We start from the raw sequence: 17,296 nt of genomic DNA, 5'->3' as shown, positions 1-17,296 counted from the left end.
TTCAGAGTAGCCCACTTTGTTGACAGAATCACAAATGTCACACGGTGGTAGTGGTAGGGAGAGTGAGTGATTAAATATCAGAGTGAAGTTCTGGGTTTCCCCCTAATTCTTCTTGATGTTGCTGCAGATGGCTTGGATTGTTCTACCTCAGGAAAAAAGTAGGACTTCATGACAGTGAATAAACATTTATTCAGTGCCCACTATATATCAGGTACTATGCTAAGTGCAAAGGACACATTATTTCTTTGATGATATTATTATATCATCTGGATGGTCAGGCCCTGTGCTGCTCAGCATTCAGCAGACATTTAAGAGTGATTCTGAATAGTGATAAGTCCTATAGATCCTGCCCCTCAACTGTGTATCTTGACAATCCATGTCCTCTTTGTTGTTGAGTTGTTTTTCTGTCATGTCCAACTCTTCATGAACCCACTTGGGTTTCTTTCTTTCTTTCTTTCTTTCTTTCTTTCTTTCTTTCTTTCTTTCTTTCTTTCTTNTTCTTTCATGCTAGAGTAGTTAGCAATTTCTTTTTTCACTTTTTTTTGTGGACTAAGGAAACTGAGGCAAACAAGATGAAGTGACTTGCCCAGGGTCATAAAGCTAGTAAGTGTCTGAGGCCAGATTTGAACTCAGGAAGATAAGTCTTCCTGATTTCAGACCTGGCACTCTAGTCACTGTACCATCTAGCTGCCCCTGACCCTCTGTACCTAAGCTTAATCTGTGAGGTTGGGTAAGACTATCTAGTAAAAGATTTTTCAGGACATTCCTCCCCCCTGCCCTAGCAACAATTATGATTATTCCATTTGGTTGCTAAATGACTAAAATGAATGAGGTTGAAACATAGCATATACATAAAAATGTGGGAATTATTTATTATTGGAACACTGGGTTAGTGGTGATATAAATCATAGATGAGAAATCATTAATATTGGAAGGGATTTGGGGATTAGTTACCATCCTCAACTCCCATTTATGAGATAAATCAGGCTAGAAAGGTGATATGGCTTGATGGTTTCAGTGATTCCAATGTGCAAAAGGCCATCTTTTTAATACCAGCATTCCCCCAGCGATGCTACATGGCTGTGAATTATAAAACATCACCATCTCAGAAATATCACATTTGCAGGTGACCCCAAGGGCAATGGAAATATGCATGGTGGGCGTAAGCAGACTGTATCATTTTATCAACAGTGACTAGAATGCAAGAAGTGGCACAAAATACATTATCAAGGACACATACAAGAGGAAAAAGAGGCAGACCAGTCATGTAGGAACAATGGCGGACAACAAATGGCTAGGCTGAGAGCTTTGTATGTATGTACCCTTGAAATAAGAACCCAGGAAAAGCCTGTGGCATGTTGAGCAGAAGCTTTATAACAAAAATCATAGCTGACATTTAAAGTTTGCAAATTACTTTACATACATCATCTTATTTGAAGCCTTATGGAAGGATAAAGCCCAGAATTATTTAGGACAGAAAGAGACAAAGGACTGTGATCTGCATTTCAGAAGGTATGCCCAAAGCAGTGAGATGAAAGACTTGTCAACATGTCCAAATAAGGGCTTGGAAGTCCAATATCCATGTTTTCTGGGATTCCTAGCATATTTTCCTACATTTCTTATTTTCTACCATTAGTTGGGGAAAAATACTTAAATCCTATTTAATATAAAAAGTGATGCAAAATTATGATTGCTGGTCAGAAGGAATTTTTCTTCTTATAAGTTTTATTAAAAAGCAGCAACTCCATTGTTATAAAATTTGCATTCAAATGTCCAAATTAATTGTTGTATATGATTGCTTTGGAATACTATTTTACTATAATAAATGATGAGGGGAATGGTTTCAGAAATCTTGGGAAGACCTACATGAATTGATGCCAAGTGAAGTGAGCAAAACCTGGATATCACTGTATAAATTAACAGTAATAATTTAATTGTCCACTGTGAAAGACTTAGCTACTTAGATCAGTGATCCAGGACAATTTTTAAAAATTTAATTTTTATTATCATGCAAAACACACTTCCATTTAGTCATTGTAAGAACACACTCATCCAAAACCAAAATCCCAAAATAAAACCACTGATGTGAAAGATAGTATGTTTTGTTCTGCGTCCATCTGACTCCAATAGTTTTGCCTAGATTGAGCATGATTCTGAAGGGCTGATGATAACAAAATGCTATCTACCTCCAGAGAGAACTGATGAACTTCGAGTGCAAATGGAAGTATATTTTTCAATTTCTTTATTTTTCTTGCTCCACCCCCCAATATTGATAGTATAGAAATATGTTCTGCGAGATTTCACATGTATAATTGATATATTGCTTGCCTTCTCAATGGGTTAGGGACTGGCTGGAGGAAAGGAGAGATTTTGGAACTAAAAGGGAATGTTAAAAGTAAATAAATAATTAAAAAGAATTTCCATTTAGAAAAAGTGGTGTGTGGGATATATTTCTTTTTATAATTAAAAGTTCAAGATTTTGCTAAAAATTATTTGAAGCAAACAATCATACTTATGATGAGAACAAAAATAACTGTAAAAGATGATGAGTAACTAGCTCAATCAACAAACTTTTTTAAAGTACCTCCATGGGTAGGTGTGACATTTAGTTGAGACATGATGCCTGGACTAGAGGATATTAGAGTCTAGGAAGGAAAGAAGACAGAAACCCATGACTGTAATACATGATATATGCAATATATAGAAAAAATTCATTAGACTAGGAACAAAATGAGTTCCCATTGATTGGGGAATGGGTGGACAAATTGTGATATATGAATGTAATGAAATATTACTGCACTTTAAAAAATGATAACTATGAGGAATTTAGGGAAATGTGAGACTTGCAGGATTTAACACTAGGTTCTTGGAACCAAAAAAGATGATATAGACAGTAACTACAATCATATAAATGAAAACAGTACTAAAAAGCAACCAAACTCAAAATAATTACAGTGATCCATAAATCCTGGAGAGAGATGATAAGACTTGTGGAAAGAAGTGGGGGACTACAGGTACAAAATATTGTGAAAACTGGTAGAGACAATAATTTTCTTCATTGGTTTTACTTGTTTTTTTCCTTTGTTATAAGAGAAATGTTTATGGGAGAGGAAAGTGCATTAATTAATGATTACGGTATAGAAAACAAAAACCAGAATTAAAACTTTAAAAAAAGGTTGTTTAATACTGTAGAGTTATAAAAAAAAGTAATATGTGAGGTTCAAGGCAAAAGGCCATTGCCAAATAGGAGAGTCAGGGAAGGCTTTATGGAGGAGGTTATATTTGAAATGAGTTTTTAAAAAGTAAAAATTTGGTAGCTAGGGAAGCTAGGCAGTTCGATGGATAGAGTGTTATGCCTAAAGTCAGGAAGAATTGGTTCAAATCTTGCCTGAGACACTTAGCTGTATGACCCTGGACAAGTAATTTAACCCTGTTTGCCTCAGTTTCCTCAACTATAAAATAAGCTAGAGAAGGAAATGGCAAACCATTTTGGTATCTTTGCTAAGAAAACTTCAAATGAAGTCACAAAGAGTTGGACATGACTAAACAAGACTGAATAACAAAAGAATTCAGCAATTGAGCAGGGGTATCAAGAACAGTATGATCCAGGGTCTAAGATAAGCAAGAACATGGGAAACTTCAGTTTGGTTAGAGGACTGGGTATCTGGATGAGATAAATTAACAAGAAGCCTGGAATGATTGGCTGTTGCAGAATTGTGTAAGGCTTTGAATGCTAAACAGAAAAGACACCAAACAGACATTATGATGCCAACAGCTTGTCTTCCAAGTATTAGGTTTTAAGTCGGATGAATGCCCATCACATTGGCTCTCAGGAATTCTTCGTCCTCCAAGTTGGGTTTATTACTTAGTTATCTCAACTGGACATGAACATAATTGTGTGTGTGTGTGTGTGTGTGTGTGTGTGTGTGTGTTTAAAACCTTTCCTTCCTTCTTAGAATCAATTCTGTGTATTGGCTCCAAAGCAGAAGAGCAGTAAGAGATAGGCAATGGGGGTTAAATTACTTGCCCAGGTTCACACAGTTAGGAAGTGTCTGAGGCCAGGTGTGAACCCAGGACTTCCCATCTCCAGGCTTGGCACTCAGTCCACTAAACCACCTAGCTGCCCCCAGTATAACTGTTTTAAGATACTCCTAACACTTGGATATCCACCAGATGAGATCTGCTCTCATACTGGTCAACCCTTGATTTAATTCAAAGAATTGAAAGGTGCTCAAGACGGGGGAAAAGACATGATATATTCATAGAAAGGATCACGAGATTGTTTTTTTAATTATTTATTCCAGTACTGTAATTAGAAAACAAGATAGAAGAAATTTTTCTTTAAGCCAAGATGTTTTTCTATGTTAGTTCAAGTGTAGATTCAAGTTAGGAGAATGTGCAAATGAATTTCTTTAAGTGGTCTGGTTTCTTCCAAACAATCTAGGTTCTCTCTCTCTTTTTTTTTTTTTTTTGGTAAAACCTTACCTTCCATTTTGACTCCAAGGCAGAAGAGTGGTAAGGGTAGGCAATAGGGGTCAAGTGACTTGCCCAGGGTCACACAGCTGAGAAGTGGCTGAGGTCAGATTTGAACCTAGGACCTCCCGTCTCTAGGCCTGACTCTCATTCCACTGAGCTACCCAGCTGCCCCCTTAGGTTCTCTCTCTTAAAATATTATTTGTATCTTTTGTTTTTATACTAACTTACTTTCTTTTTTTTAATTTTTAAAATTTTTAGAATATTTTTCCATGGTTACATGATTCATGTTCTTTCCTTAGAGATTTAGAACATTTTTTCATGTGCTTATTGATAGTTTTGATTTCTTTATCTGAAAATTGCCTGTTCATGTCCCTTGCCCATTTATCAATTGAGAAATGGCTTGATTTTTTTTTTGTACAATCGTTTTAGCTCCTTATATATTTGAGTAATTAGACCTTTTTCAGAATTTTTTGTTATAAAGGTTTTTTTCCCAATTTGTTGCTTCCCTTCTAATTTTGGTTGTATTGGTTTTGTTTGTACAAAACCTTTTTAATTTAATGTAATTAAAATTATTTATTTTTACATTTTGTAATTTTTTCTAACTCTTGCTTGGTTTTAAAATATTTCCTTTCCCAGAGATCCGACAAGTATACTATTCTGTGCTCACCTAATTTACTTATGGTTTCCTTCTTTATATTCAAGTCATTCACCCATTCTAAATTTATCTTGGTGTAGGCTATGAGATGTTGCTCTAGACCCAATCTCTCCCATACTGTTTTCCAATTTTCCCAGCAGTTTTTGTCAAATAGTGGATGTTTGTCCCCAAAGCTGGGTTCTTTCTGACTTACTTTCTAGATAAATTCTTCCCAATTCTAGAGACCAATGATTATAATAAAGAATAAGAAGGTTTTTAAAAAGTGTTTCAGCAAACTAACTAACGTAACAACTGAGAGTGACAGTACATGTAATATTTCACATCACTTCTTCAAAGAAGCAAAGAAACAAAGGTATATTTTCTTATTTCTTCTTCAGGACCAGACAGCCATTATATATTATCTAATGTTCAGTTTCAGGGCTTTTCCCTCCTCCTTCTTTCCATTTACATTATTGCAGAAATTGTGTATGATGTTTTCCTGATTATACTTTCTTCACCTTATAATAGGTCACATAAGATTTCCCCTGCTCCTCTGTTTTCTACATTTTCATAACTTCTTATAGCACCATTACATTTATATTATGCAGCTAGTCCCCAAGTGATAGGCATCAACTTTGTTTTCAGTGCTTTGCTTTTAAAGATATCTTGCAGCATGCAAAGCCTTTCTCTTGTTTTTCTCTCTGGGGTACACATGTAGAATTGCAATCTGTGGTTCAAAAGGTATGGACCATCCCAGTGTCTAATACAGATAAAATTTTGTGAAACATGCTTCTTTCCTTTTCATTTAACCCAATCTAAAAGACAGAATTTTACTTATACTGGACTCAATCCATCATTCATTCAATATTTATCAAATGATGATTATGTGTACAATATTATGTCTAGCCTTGAGGAAGATGGAGTTTGGGTAAGATGTAGTCCCTGTTGTCATGTGTAATAATAAAGAGAGCCAATAACCAGTGTTTGACAGGAGGACGGAGAGAGAGTCTATGTGGGCAGTCTCTCTTCCAGCTCTCCCCTGGGGCTGAATATACACTAAGAGACTTTAAGGGGGTGCATGTGGTATGTTAACAAACACCACTGGTACCTCTCCATCTCTTTCTCTGCCCTCTTGATAATCCCTTATCCCTGTAGCCATTAGCCAAATATTCTAAAGTCAAAATAATGAGAATCTTAGGTCATTTTCATATGACCATCTCATTCCTCTACCATGCCCACTTTTAAATTAAATAAGGTATATTATATGAGGGGTTCAAGCCTCTTGAACATACCTATCACACATGGCCTACATATTAGCAATCCTGTTATAAATAAATGATCTTTTGTTTCTTGAGGGAAAGCCAGTTGCCCCTTCTATGATTTTCTTTCCATGCCTTCTTTTTCAAGAGGTTGCATACACAGGATCAGCAGGACACAGGTGCTATAGTATCTAGTGTACTGTCATAAATACTAGAAGCTGGAAAGCACAGGAAAGCCTGTTCACCAGTGAGGCATGACTTTTCCCACTTAAAAATGATTCAAACCAGGCACTTTTCAAATATAGAGGTTTAGAGTTATTATTTTAGCTCAAACCTTTTCAAGACAGGAAAAGTAAATATATTTAATGAAAAGCAGATTTAGCCATATTATATGTGAAATTAATACATTGAAAGCTCAGGAGGGAAACCCCGCCCCCCATAATTCACAAGTAATAAGAAGAGAGAGTCCTGGCGTCAGTCAACAAGCACTTAATAAATATTGTGTGCTATGCACCATGCTTATCATTGATTGGATAATAAGATCTAGAAAGGAAAGGTACTTAAGGCATCTTCCAGATCACACAGCCCAAGGCTCTCATTTTATATATGGGGAAACTGAGGTCCAGAGAGATCCAGTGACTTCTCTCCAGTCACACAAATGGTTAAGTGGCAAGGTTGGGATCGGAACACAGATATGCAGACTCTAGATCTTGTAGTACTCTTTCCATTACTTCCTAGGGCTGCCTTGAACATATGGTGTATGTATATGTATTTATAAACATATATTATATATCAGGGCATGCTAACATATATGCTTTTATATATCTGTATTGGTATATCCTAACAAAAGATTGAGCACTTGCTTTCATCTCTCAATGTCAGTACCTGATGGGATATTTGGTAGCTACTTAATTACTTCTGGATATGAAAGAACAGCTTCAAATCACCTTTTAGGAAACTGGATCACATCTCAAAATCCTGTGTAAAAATCTCACTCAAGTAGTACACCTGTACGCTGAGAAGTCCCAACCAAAGTGGGCACCATCCAATTAACTATCAAGTCAATCAGAACAACAGCAAAGTCCTCTGCCCCTTTATGTAGTGTAATGGAACTCCATCCTACCATTAATCTACTCTTCTCCTTATAAATGCCTTTCCTTACCTGTTGATATCTACCCTTCACCAACTTTCTAAGACACACACTAAACTTAAAACAAGCTATCTAAGAAGACTTTAGTCTTCAGCTGTGTTCTTTTCTTTCCTTCCTTTCTATCTGTCCTTGACAAATTAAGCCCTCCACTTGTGCCCTTTTATTCATCCTTTGTCATATCCATTTGGACCTTGTCCCAAATATCCCCTCTATCATACCTTCAAATACCTTCTTTTCTGGTTTGCTTCTCTTTTTCAAAAATGCTTAGTTCTCCCCAATCCTGAGAAGATCTTCACTTACCTTTTGTGGAAAGGTTTTTTTTTTAAGTTTTTATTATTCTTTACCTTTCTGCAGCATTTGATACTGTGCACAGTGATGATACTGTGGTCATCACTTCCAACTGGAACATTCACTCTAGGACTTTATAAGTTCTCCTGTCTCTCTTATGGTTTTTCTCTATCTCTATTAACTCTTCTTTGTTCTGGTTCTTTAAATGTAAGTATTCCTCAAGTCTACATCCTCAGTCTTCTCTCTCACAACCTCTCAGTGATCTTTTCAATTGCCATGGTTTCAACAATCACCCAACTTGCTCATTCCAGCCCCAATTTCTTTCCCAAGTTTCTGATATCACATTTCTACTTACCAATTAGACCCGTTTCTCAGATGTCTCACTTCAGGTTCTGTATGCACCAAATCAAACTAATCTTCCTCCACAAAATTGATCTTTTATCCCAACTTTCCTTTTTCTATTAATAGCAATAAAATATTTGTAATAATTCTGGCTCAAAATCTTTGAGTTTCTTTGACAACCCTCTCATCCTTAATTCCCCAACACAGAACTGGTCATCATGTTCTCCTGATTCTATCCATTTAATGTTTCTTAAATCTACTTCACTTAAATCTATCCTCTCCTTTCCATTCCCCACTGCTACTTCTTTATGTCAAGCTCTTTGTTATAATTCTCTCTTAGGTTGTTATCATAATAAATCCCTAAACAATTTCTCCTTATCAAGTTTCTCTAATATCCATTCCGCCTTACCCATTACTAGTCATAGTTATTCTCCCAATGCATTGTTCTAATTACACCACTCTATTTGTCACATACCATCACTTCGTGGAAAAAACCTTTTTTTAATGGATAACTGTGGTGTCTAATCAGGTGTTATTAACATTTTTCGGTTTATGGACTTGGGAAAGAAATCAGGGGGCTGGAAAAAGCAATTTAGTTGATTGTTAAAGCAATGGCAATTGATAAAATCATTGAGAGGTTGTGAGAGAGAAGACCAAGGATGGAATCTTAGGAAATACCTACATTAAGGGAAATAGAACAAAGAAGAATTAATGGAGATAGAGTAAAAGTCATCAGAGAGGTAGGAGGACCAATACTGTGGTATCATAAAGGTCTAGAGCAGTGATTGCCAAAGTGGGCACCACCGCCCCCTGGTGGGTGCTGCAGCAATCCAGGAGGGTGGGCATGGCCATACTTTTTTTGTATTACATTCTATTCTGAATTCAATAAAAAGTTTCATAATTTCCAGGGGATGCTAAGTAATATTTTTTCTGGAAAGGGGGTGGTAGGCCAAAAAAGTTTGGGAACCACTGGTCTAGAGTGAACGTTTCAAGTGAAAGTGAGGACCAAGATATTAAATGCTTCAGAAAAGGTAAAGGAGGATAAGAACTTTAAAAAAAGACCAGTCTGGTGAAGCCTAGAGCACCATTTTCAGGTTAAGTGTTTTAGTTAAATAAAAGAAAAATACATGGGCAATTAAAATTTACAACTAAAATTATAATTAAATTACAATTTAAATTAAGTTCACTAATTTTGCTAAATTTAAATTAATTTATAATTAAAACTATACAGAAAACAAAATATGTTGAAACAGTTATAAAATGTGTATACATATAAGTATATACATATATATACATATGTTTATATATACATATATGTGTATGATGTGTGTATACAGGTATTTCTATATTTGCCCAACTAATTTGCAAACCCCAAGGTAAGAAGCCCACATCTAAGGCAAGGCAAGTAGGAATTTGCTTCTCACAAATGTTTAGGGAGGGAACTGGCAGACCAGATAGAAATGGCAATATAGAGAGAACAGGAAGTCATAGCATCAAACCTAAGTCAAAACCAGAAGTTCTGAAGGAGTCCTTTCCTATTGTCCCCAGAGGACCTGGGACTCTGGTAGTCCAAAGTTGACAGACCTAGTCAAAATGAATAATGGACACTAAGAGTTCTTTGACATAAGGATTAGCCATCTGAGAAAGTGAGATAATACAAAAAATTCTAGGGTTTGAATATCCCCTTCTTTTAGTTCTTTTCAATGGTAAACATATTATGTTTAGAGCCTTTTATGTCATTATACATTTATTTTCTGCTTTTTTGTGTCCCCTGGTTTAGTAAATGTGTCAGGCATGAAAAAAATTCAAACTGCTCTGCTCTACTTCTGCTCTGCCCTACAATTGTGGTATTAATTTGTCCTTCATTCCCTAGAAGCTTTATTTTTTTCTTTTTGAGCAAAAATCATTTTACTTATAAATTTCCAGAATTCAAGAGTGCCCTTGGTACAATCTATTAAAAGAAGGCACTTTTAATACAGAAATCATTTTGGAAATGATGTTTAGGTGGAAAATGAATGTATAAATGAAGAAATTTATTAGAGAGACAGAGTAACAAGAATGATACAATAGGGAAGCAGAAAAATAACAATCTTAGTTCCCCCAAAAGCAACACACACATTCTGAGATCATGTTAAGATTGCTTACAACATCCATGAGTAGCCTATTAAGTTAGGCTCAATAACTCAATAATAATTACATCTCTTCCCCTTCTCAAACCCTGATTTATCACAGGAATCAGTACAAAGTGAGTTAGAATTTAAAAAATTCTAGTGCTTGAAAATATCTATTCTATTACATGTAATACACTGTAAATAATTGTTCTATAAATAACTGACTGGTTATTCCAGAAAGAACAAGTTATCTTTGGAATAAGGACCTGTTTAAGTAAAAGTTTCTCAATAATTTAATAAAACACATACCAAGACTTCTTACCCATTCTTTTAGAAGCATGGATGGAAATTAAAGTAATTCCCTGGCTTGGGTGATGGTCAATGTGGCTCTTCCTTGACCGTACCTGTCAGTCACCTTAGGCATTTTTAGTCACATCGCTAGTCTTTGTTTTTAGTGGAGAACAGAATTTAGGGACAAAATAGAGGGTGCTTTTCCTTCCCTTTTCAGAACCATTTTCCCATAGGGGATAATTAGGTTGAAAGGAACACATCAATTTTCCTGGGCAAGCTTGATCAAGGCACATCCTCTTTAGTAAACCCTTTTAATATCTTTATTTTAATATCTTCCTGAGTTCTCTGTTTAAATGTTGTCTTAAAATGGTTCATCTGGGAATGACCGAAAAAATTGTGATATGTGAATATTACAGAATACTATGCCATAAGTAATGAAGAGTGAGGAGTTCTCTGAAATACAGGAAGGCAGACTAACATATAGTTAAGAAAACAGAACCAAAGAGAGCAACATACAAAGACTACAATAATATAAATGCAAACAAAGACTGCCCTAACTGATGATAGAATTTGAATTAAATGACCAGTGTTGGTTCCAGAAGACTGGTGTTAACATATGCTTCTTGGCACAGAGGTAAGGGGCTATAGAGATGTGGATCAATTCTTGCTTGGTCAATTGACCCTGTGCTTGCTAGACTGCACAGTTTTGCTGAAGTATTTTGTAAAACCTTTATTCTTTTTAGAGAGAGAACTATGGAGGAGTTACTGGAAAGTTATTATATTATAAAGGTAATGCCTGGACCTATGATTTTATTAGGATAGAGAACTCCTAAATGAGGAGCCTCTCTCTACCAATGTACCTTTTCTCCAGTTTGTAATCTTAGAGAGTTTTGCCTAGAGCCAAGAATGTTTTTCCCAGGGACCCAGAGCCAGGTATGTGCCAGAGGTGGGACTTTAATCTTTGCTTTTTTAGCTATGAACTTTGCTCTCTATCCATCACACCATGCTACTTCTCATTTCTGGTCTAAAAACAAAAATTCATCAATAAAATATATTTTCACAGAAGAGATGCTGCTTCTTTTAGAATAAAGTTTATTTATTAGTGGTAAGAGCTGTACATTTTGTAGACCCAATACTTTGGATAAATTTCTGGTTACTATTATAACAACTGTATATAAATGACAGCTTAATTCCCATTTAAGGTGGGAATAGTTTCTTCCTCCCTTGAGAAACTTCAAATGCTAAGGAATGTGTGATACCCAATATACATTCTAGTCACTAATACCTATTGGTGCTATTTAAGACAACTGTAGAAGGTGACAGAAGAGAGGAATTCTATTAGCTAGAAATCTGCACTGCTAGGGGCAAGTAGGTGGCTCAGTAGGAGTGCTAGACCTGAAGTCTATAAGAATTGGGTCCAAATCTAGTCTCAGACACTTCCTACCTGTGTTACTCTGCCCAATTGCCTAGCCCTTACCAAAAAAGAGAGAAAAAAAGACACCAGCATCGCCATATTTAAAGAATACAATGTTAATTGATGGGTATACTAATGACTGTGAGGTATAAACATATGCTGAAGATATCCAATCTCCATTTATCAAAAAACTTGGTGCTTTGTTTGGGGTTAAGTGCCTTAAGAATTATCAAAGAAAGACTCATTTTCAATCAGTGTGGTTCAAATCCTGTCATGGACACCTTCTAGCTGTGTGATCATGAACAAATCATTTAGTCTTGCTAATCCTCAGTCAATTCTCCAAGCCTATCAAGGTACAGATGAGTAAGGCTTTGTGTTGGTACAAAGAGCTCCCATGCTAATAAGATCATGGGTCCTGGACAGGTTGACAGATCATTAAAGATAGCTCATCTCACTTTTAAGGTTTGCCAAGTGTCTTTCTCATAATGGCTCTATGAGAAAAATAACCTCAGTTGTATTCATCCCATTTTACAGATAAGATAGGTACAAGTCCAAAGGGTACATTAAGTGTGAGGATTCCTGAATCTTAAGATAAGTGACCCAGAGCTGGAATATACTTCACAAGCCATCTTGTACAACTTGCTAATTTTACAGTTGAGAAACTAAGGCCTAGAGGATAAAGGATTTTCTAAAAGGTAAGTGCTAACAGTGGAATTTGAACCCAGATCCTTTGACTCCAGAGTCAGTATTCTTTCCACTGGATCCTGATGTCTCTTCATTCTCCAATAATTCTAGAAAACAGAAGTTAAGTGACTTCTCTAATAAGGAGGACACAACAGGACTGTACTCCATGAACTATAGTTGATGAAGTTTAATAATTGATGTACCTGTGAAAGTCACTATCACCTGCATTTATTCAATTGAAGAAAATCAACATGGCACATTTGCTTGTTATTATATCAATAGGTTCAGCAAGTTCTACAAGTTCATTCTAGAATTCTCAAACTTTTAATTTTCATGAGATTTAGAGTTTTAAGAGATCCATAAAGATCATTTAAATCTAATCCAATGAGAGACAGAGAAAGACAGAGAGGATTCATACTTTGGTCCCTGAACTTCAAATGAAGTGATTTTTGGAGTCCATCAACACTGGCTCCTCCAACCCAGCCAGACATCATAACAGCATGGACAGAATATCATGCTTCTGAGTTTCTGCCAGTTTGTCTACCAGGTCGACAGAAAGCACTCAGCAGAGCCATCTTTCAGGAATCCAAGTATGCCAAGTTAGTCTGTGAATACCCTACAAACTGCTTTCAGGGTGTCTTTGCCACATTATACATGCTACTAGACTTTTAATATCTTCCTCTTTTCCTCTGCCCCCTGCCCATTCCCCACATTTCTGATCTTTCCTGTATCCTCAATCCTTGGAGCCTTCCATGCCTGACTATCAAAAGTTTGCTACTCTGTTTCTCATACTCTTGGTGACTTCTCTTTTGATGGGTTAGTTGCTAGGATAAATGAATGTATATAAGATATAATTTATGCATTTCTGAGAATCAGCACAGTATTTTACAAAGGATAATGGAGTTGAGTCCAAAGACCTGGGTTTAAAACCCAGCTCAGACAAATAATGAGCAGTTAGGATAATAATACACCACCTAACAGCTTTTTTTTTTTTTTTTTGTGGAGGAAATATATTTTGTCAACATTAAAGCTCTATAGAAGTATGAGTTATTTTTATTTGTAGTGTGATATATTGGAAAGAAAACTAAATCAGAGTCAGAAGGCTTGAATCATAGTTCCAGCTCTGTCATGGGAGGCAGTATGGGGCAATGGAACCTGAGTCATCAGAGAATGTAAGTTGTTTGTTTGTTTTCTCCATGATTTTGTCCATATATGTATGACCCTGGGCAACTCAGCTTTTCTAGGCTCTTTCCTTATCCCTAAAGTTAAAGTATTCATTAGATGACTTCTAAGATCTGGATCTCTAAACCCATTACTGACTTACATGACGAACTTAAGCAAGACACTAAATGCCTTTGGGTCTCATTTTCCTCATCTGTAACTAGAGGAAACCAGAACAGAATCTAGTAAATGTTAGAATTCTCTGGTTTTTAGCAAAAACTTTTGATAAAATCTTTCATGCTACTTGAAAAAAGGAAGACAGAAGTGTACTACAAAATAATATGGTTTCATGGATGCAGGACAGGTCAAATAGCTGGTTGGTTCAGAAATGGAAGAATGGATCGAAGAAGCAGTTATTCATTAGTAGTTTCATGTCAATTCTGAAGGAGGTTTATAAAGGAGCACCCCAGGAGTTTATCCACTGGACTTGAGTTGATGAACATTTTTAATACTCTTAGCTAAAGTCAGACAAATCAATTTTGCAGACAACATTATGTTGGAATACTAGCCAGCACTCTGGATAACAGTCAGGATTAAAAAATATTCTGACCAAGGGCAGCTAAGTTACTCAGTGGATAGCGAGCCAGGCCTAGAGATGGGAGGTTCTGGGCTCATATCTGGCCACAGATATATCCTAGGTTTGAGGTCATGGTCAAGTCACTTAACTCCCATTGCTTAGCCCTTAACGTTCTTCTGCTTTGGAACCAATATGGGTTCCGAGGATTTGAGGGGGCAAAAAAAAAAAAAAAGAAAAATACGCTGATTGCTTGGAATGCTGGGCTAAATCTAATAAGGTTAAATTCAATCAGGATAAATGAAGTTTTAAACTTAGGTATAAAAAGTCAATTTCTTAAGACAAGATGAGGAGTGGATAGAGAGCAAAGTCACTGAAAGAAACCTGGAGGAAGCAGCATGATACAGTAGAAAGAATACTGGATTTGGAATCAGAAAACCACTCTATTACTTACTAATCTTGGGCAACTCTTCCACCCTTTGGGTCTGTTTGTTCATCTAAAAAGGTTGGGCTACAGGAACTCTAAGTTTCATACATTTTCATATTTTGTGTACCAATGATGTTCTAGCATTTCTCAAGTTTTCTCTTTGAGAGCAGCCACCTCTGGGAGAACATTCCCAGAATCATTCTGTAACAGAGTGACAAGTAACATTTTTGTCTAGATATTGCTAAAAGGTCCACAATCCCAGGACTGTTCTTGGAGGAAGGGGATTTTAAATGATTGGCAGGACAGAGAACTTACCAGAATGAGACTGGAACCAGAGCAAAGCACTGTTGTACCCCAAAGTAATTAAGATAGACTCTCTCCCCACTCGGCAGCATTCTGTATCTCCATTGACCAAACACTTAAAGACACAGACACCATCAGCTGTAAAGAGGAAGGAGAGAGACAAAGAAAATACTTTAACAAAAATTCATTTTAAATGTATCAGTTTAAAAGCTATTTCATATTTTCATACTGGTCAGATGAAGATAATGTGTTTCCTTTTCAACATGCCTTCACCTTGTTCCCCATTTCAGTCTCTTGGCTAGACCAAGATCAAGGTGAGAAATTTCTGTGGCATATGCAAGTTGACAATGGCATTATAAAATAGAAGAATGTAACCATATGCCTGTGTGACAACCTCATATATGTAGATTCAAGGGAGACCCATAGTAGACTGTGGCCAAAGGTTTCACCTTTCCTAAAAGGAATGCACTGTGAAACACTGGAAGGGACATCTGGATTGAGAAACCTGAAATCTGGGTTCAGTTCTAAACTCTACTATTTACTGCCTGTGTATCCTTTGGCAAAGGGGCAGTTAGGGTGGCACAGTAGAGAGAGCATTAGGCTTGGAATCAAGAAAACTCATCTTCATGAGTTCAAATCTATTCTCAGATACTGATCAGCTGTTTGACCCTGAAAAAGTCACTTAATCTCTATCGGCATCCATTTCTTCAATTATAAAACAGAGATAATAATAATATCTTCCTCCCAAAGTTACTGTGAAAGTTGAATAAAATAATATTTTTAAAATGCTTTGCAAACTTTAAAGTGTTCTATAAATATTAGCTATTATTATCTTTGACTTATTAGCACTCTATTATTTGGTTGATAGTTACCATCTTTAACTTAATCCAAGCTCTCTTAAAAGAACAAATGAGACGTGGCCTCGATTTAATTATAAAATCAATTTTTTATGCCACCACCCTCTGTTAAAAACATACACTATTAAAATAAGGAAATGATTTTCAAAAATATTTCCATCCATCCATTACTTTCCACTAGAGGAATTATTCTTGATTTTCACAAACTATCTTGGCTGTTTAAACTGTACAGATGTTTTGAAAACACTTCCCTGGTAGCAAATGCTATTTTAGATTTAGTTACTGCTCTCCTCAGTCAGAGCCATCAAAGGCATGGATATTTTTACAATAAGAAACGGTGAATCCTTTTTAGTGGGAGCAAAGTTAAGTCTCCTTCTTTAAAGTGGTTCTTCTGTGGTTCACAAAAGGTTTCCACATAAGTTGGAATTTAACCACGTACTCCCACCCTTTACAAGGGTTTTCCCTCTTTGAATGATGACAATGGATAACTGGATTTTATAAAATCATCAGATTGAAAAAATTCTCAGTGTCAGATAATATTATACATAGGTAGCTTGCATTAGATACTAGCCCCTTCTCCCTTCCTTTCCTATTAGATTATTGGTGGTGAGATGAAAATTGGAGTGTGTATATGAGGATGAAGTGCTTTTTCTATAATGTATAGAATGGCAGTGGAGAAGGGGTGAGAGAACAAGAGAGACTAAATAAAATGGAGAAAAGAGAAGGACCAGTGGTGAGACAATGGGGAAAACCCGAAGTGAGAGAAAATGTGTTTATCTCACATCTTACCTTCTCACCCTTTCTTTCACTGGAATTGGAGGCTTATAGAGATATTACCTAGTCACAACAGAAAACCTGGAGGAATGTGTGTTCTAGAGACAGGAAACTGCGGTGAGGAGGACCATGTCTTGCCCTTTGAATAGCATGAAGCAGGAAGGCATTTTGTGTGTGTGTGTGTGTGTGTGTGTGTGTGTGTGTGTGTGTGTGTGTGTGTGTGTTGGTTTCTGCCTTGGGAAACTTGAAATCTGTACTACGAATTACTGTGCATCTGTTTAGGAGGCAACCTGATAGAGAGGAAATAATGATAAATTAGGAGCCAGAGGCACTGAATTCAAATTCTGTTCTTGTCACTTACTACCTGTGTGACATTTTTTCCTCATCTGTAAATGAAGAGATTGTACTAGGTGACCTCTAATGTACCTTCTGGTTCTAAATCCCATGACTAATGGCCATTCATTCTAGGGTCTGTATTGGATGCCTCTCTTTTAACACAACTTTCCTTTATATTTGGGAAGTTACTCTGGAAAGGGAGGGTACCACACAAG

General features: G+C 36.3%; 1 protein-coding gene across 1 annotated transcript in view; it reads right to left on the bottom strand.

Moving 5' to 3' along the window:
• The window catches only part of LOC123230865 (histone-arginine methyltransferase CARM1-like), a 259,765-nt gene that overhangs the window by 125,443 nt on the left and 117,026 nt on the right, over window positions 1-17,296 (bottom strand). Inside the window, exon 2 of the mRNA XM_044657043.1 lies at window positions 15,127-15,252. Coding sequence (XP_044512978.1) covers window positions 15,127-15,252 — 126 coding nt within the window. The remainder of the gene's footprint in view (window positions 1-15,126; window positions 15,253-17,296) is intronic.

Source organism: Gracilinanus agilis, chromosome 1 (genome assembly GCF_016433145.1).
Source record: "Gracilinanus agilis isolate LMUSP501 chromosome 1, AgileGrace, whole genome shotgun sequence".
In the NCBI taxonomy this organism is placed as follows: Eukaryota; Metazoa; Chordata; class Mammalia; order Didelphimorphia; family Didelphidae; genus Gracilinanus; species Gracilinanus agilis.
This window is presented reverse-complemented; position numbering and strand designations above follow the sequence as displayed.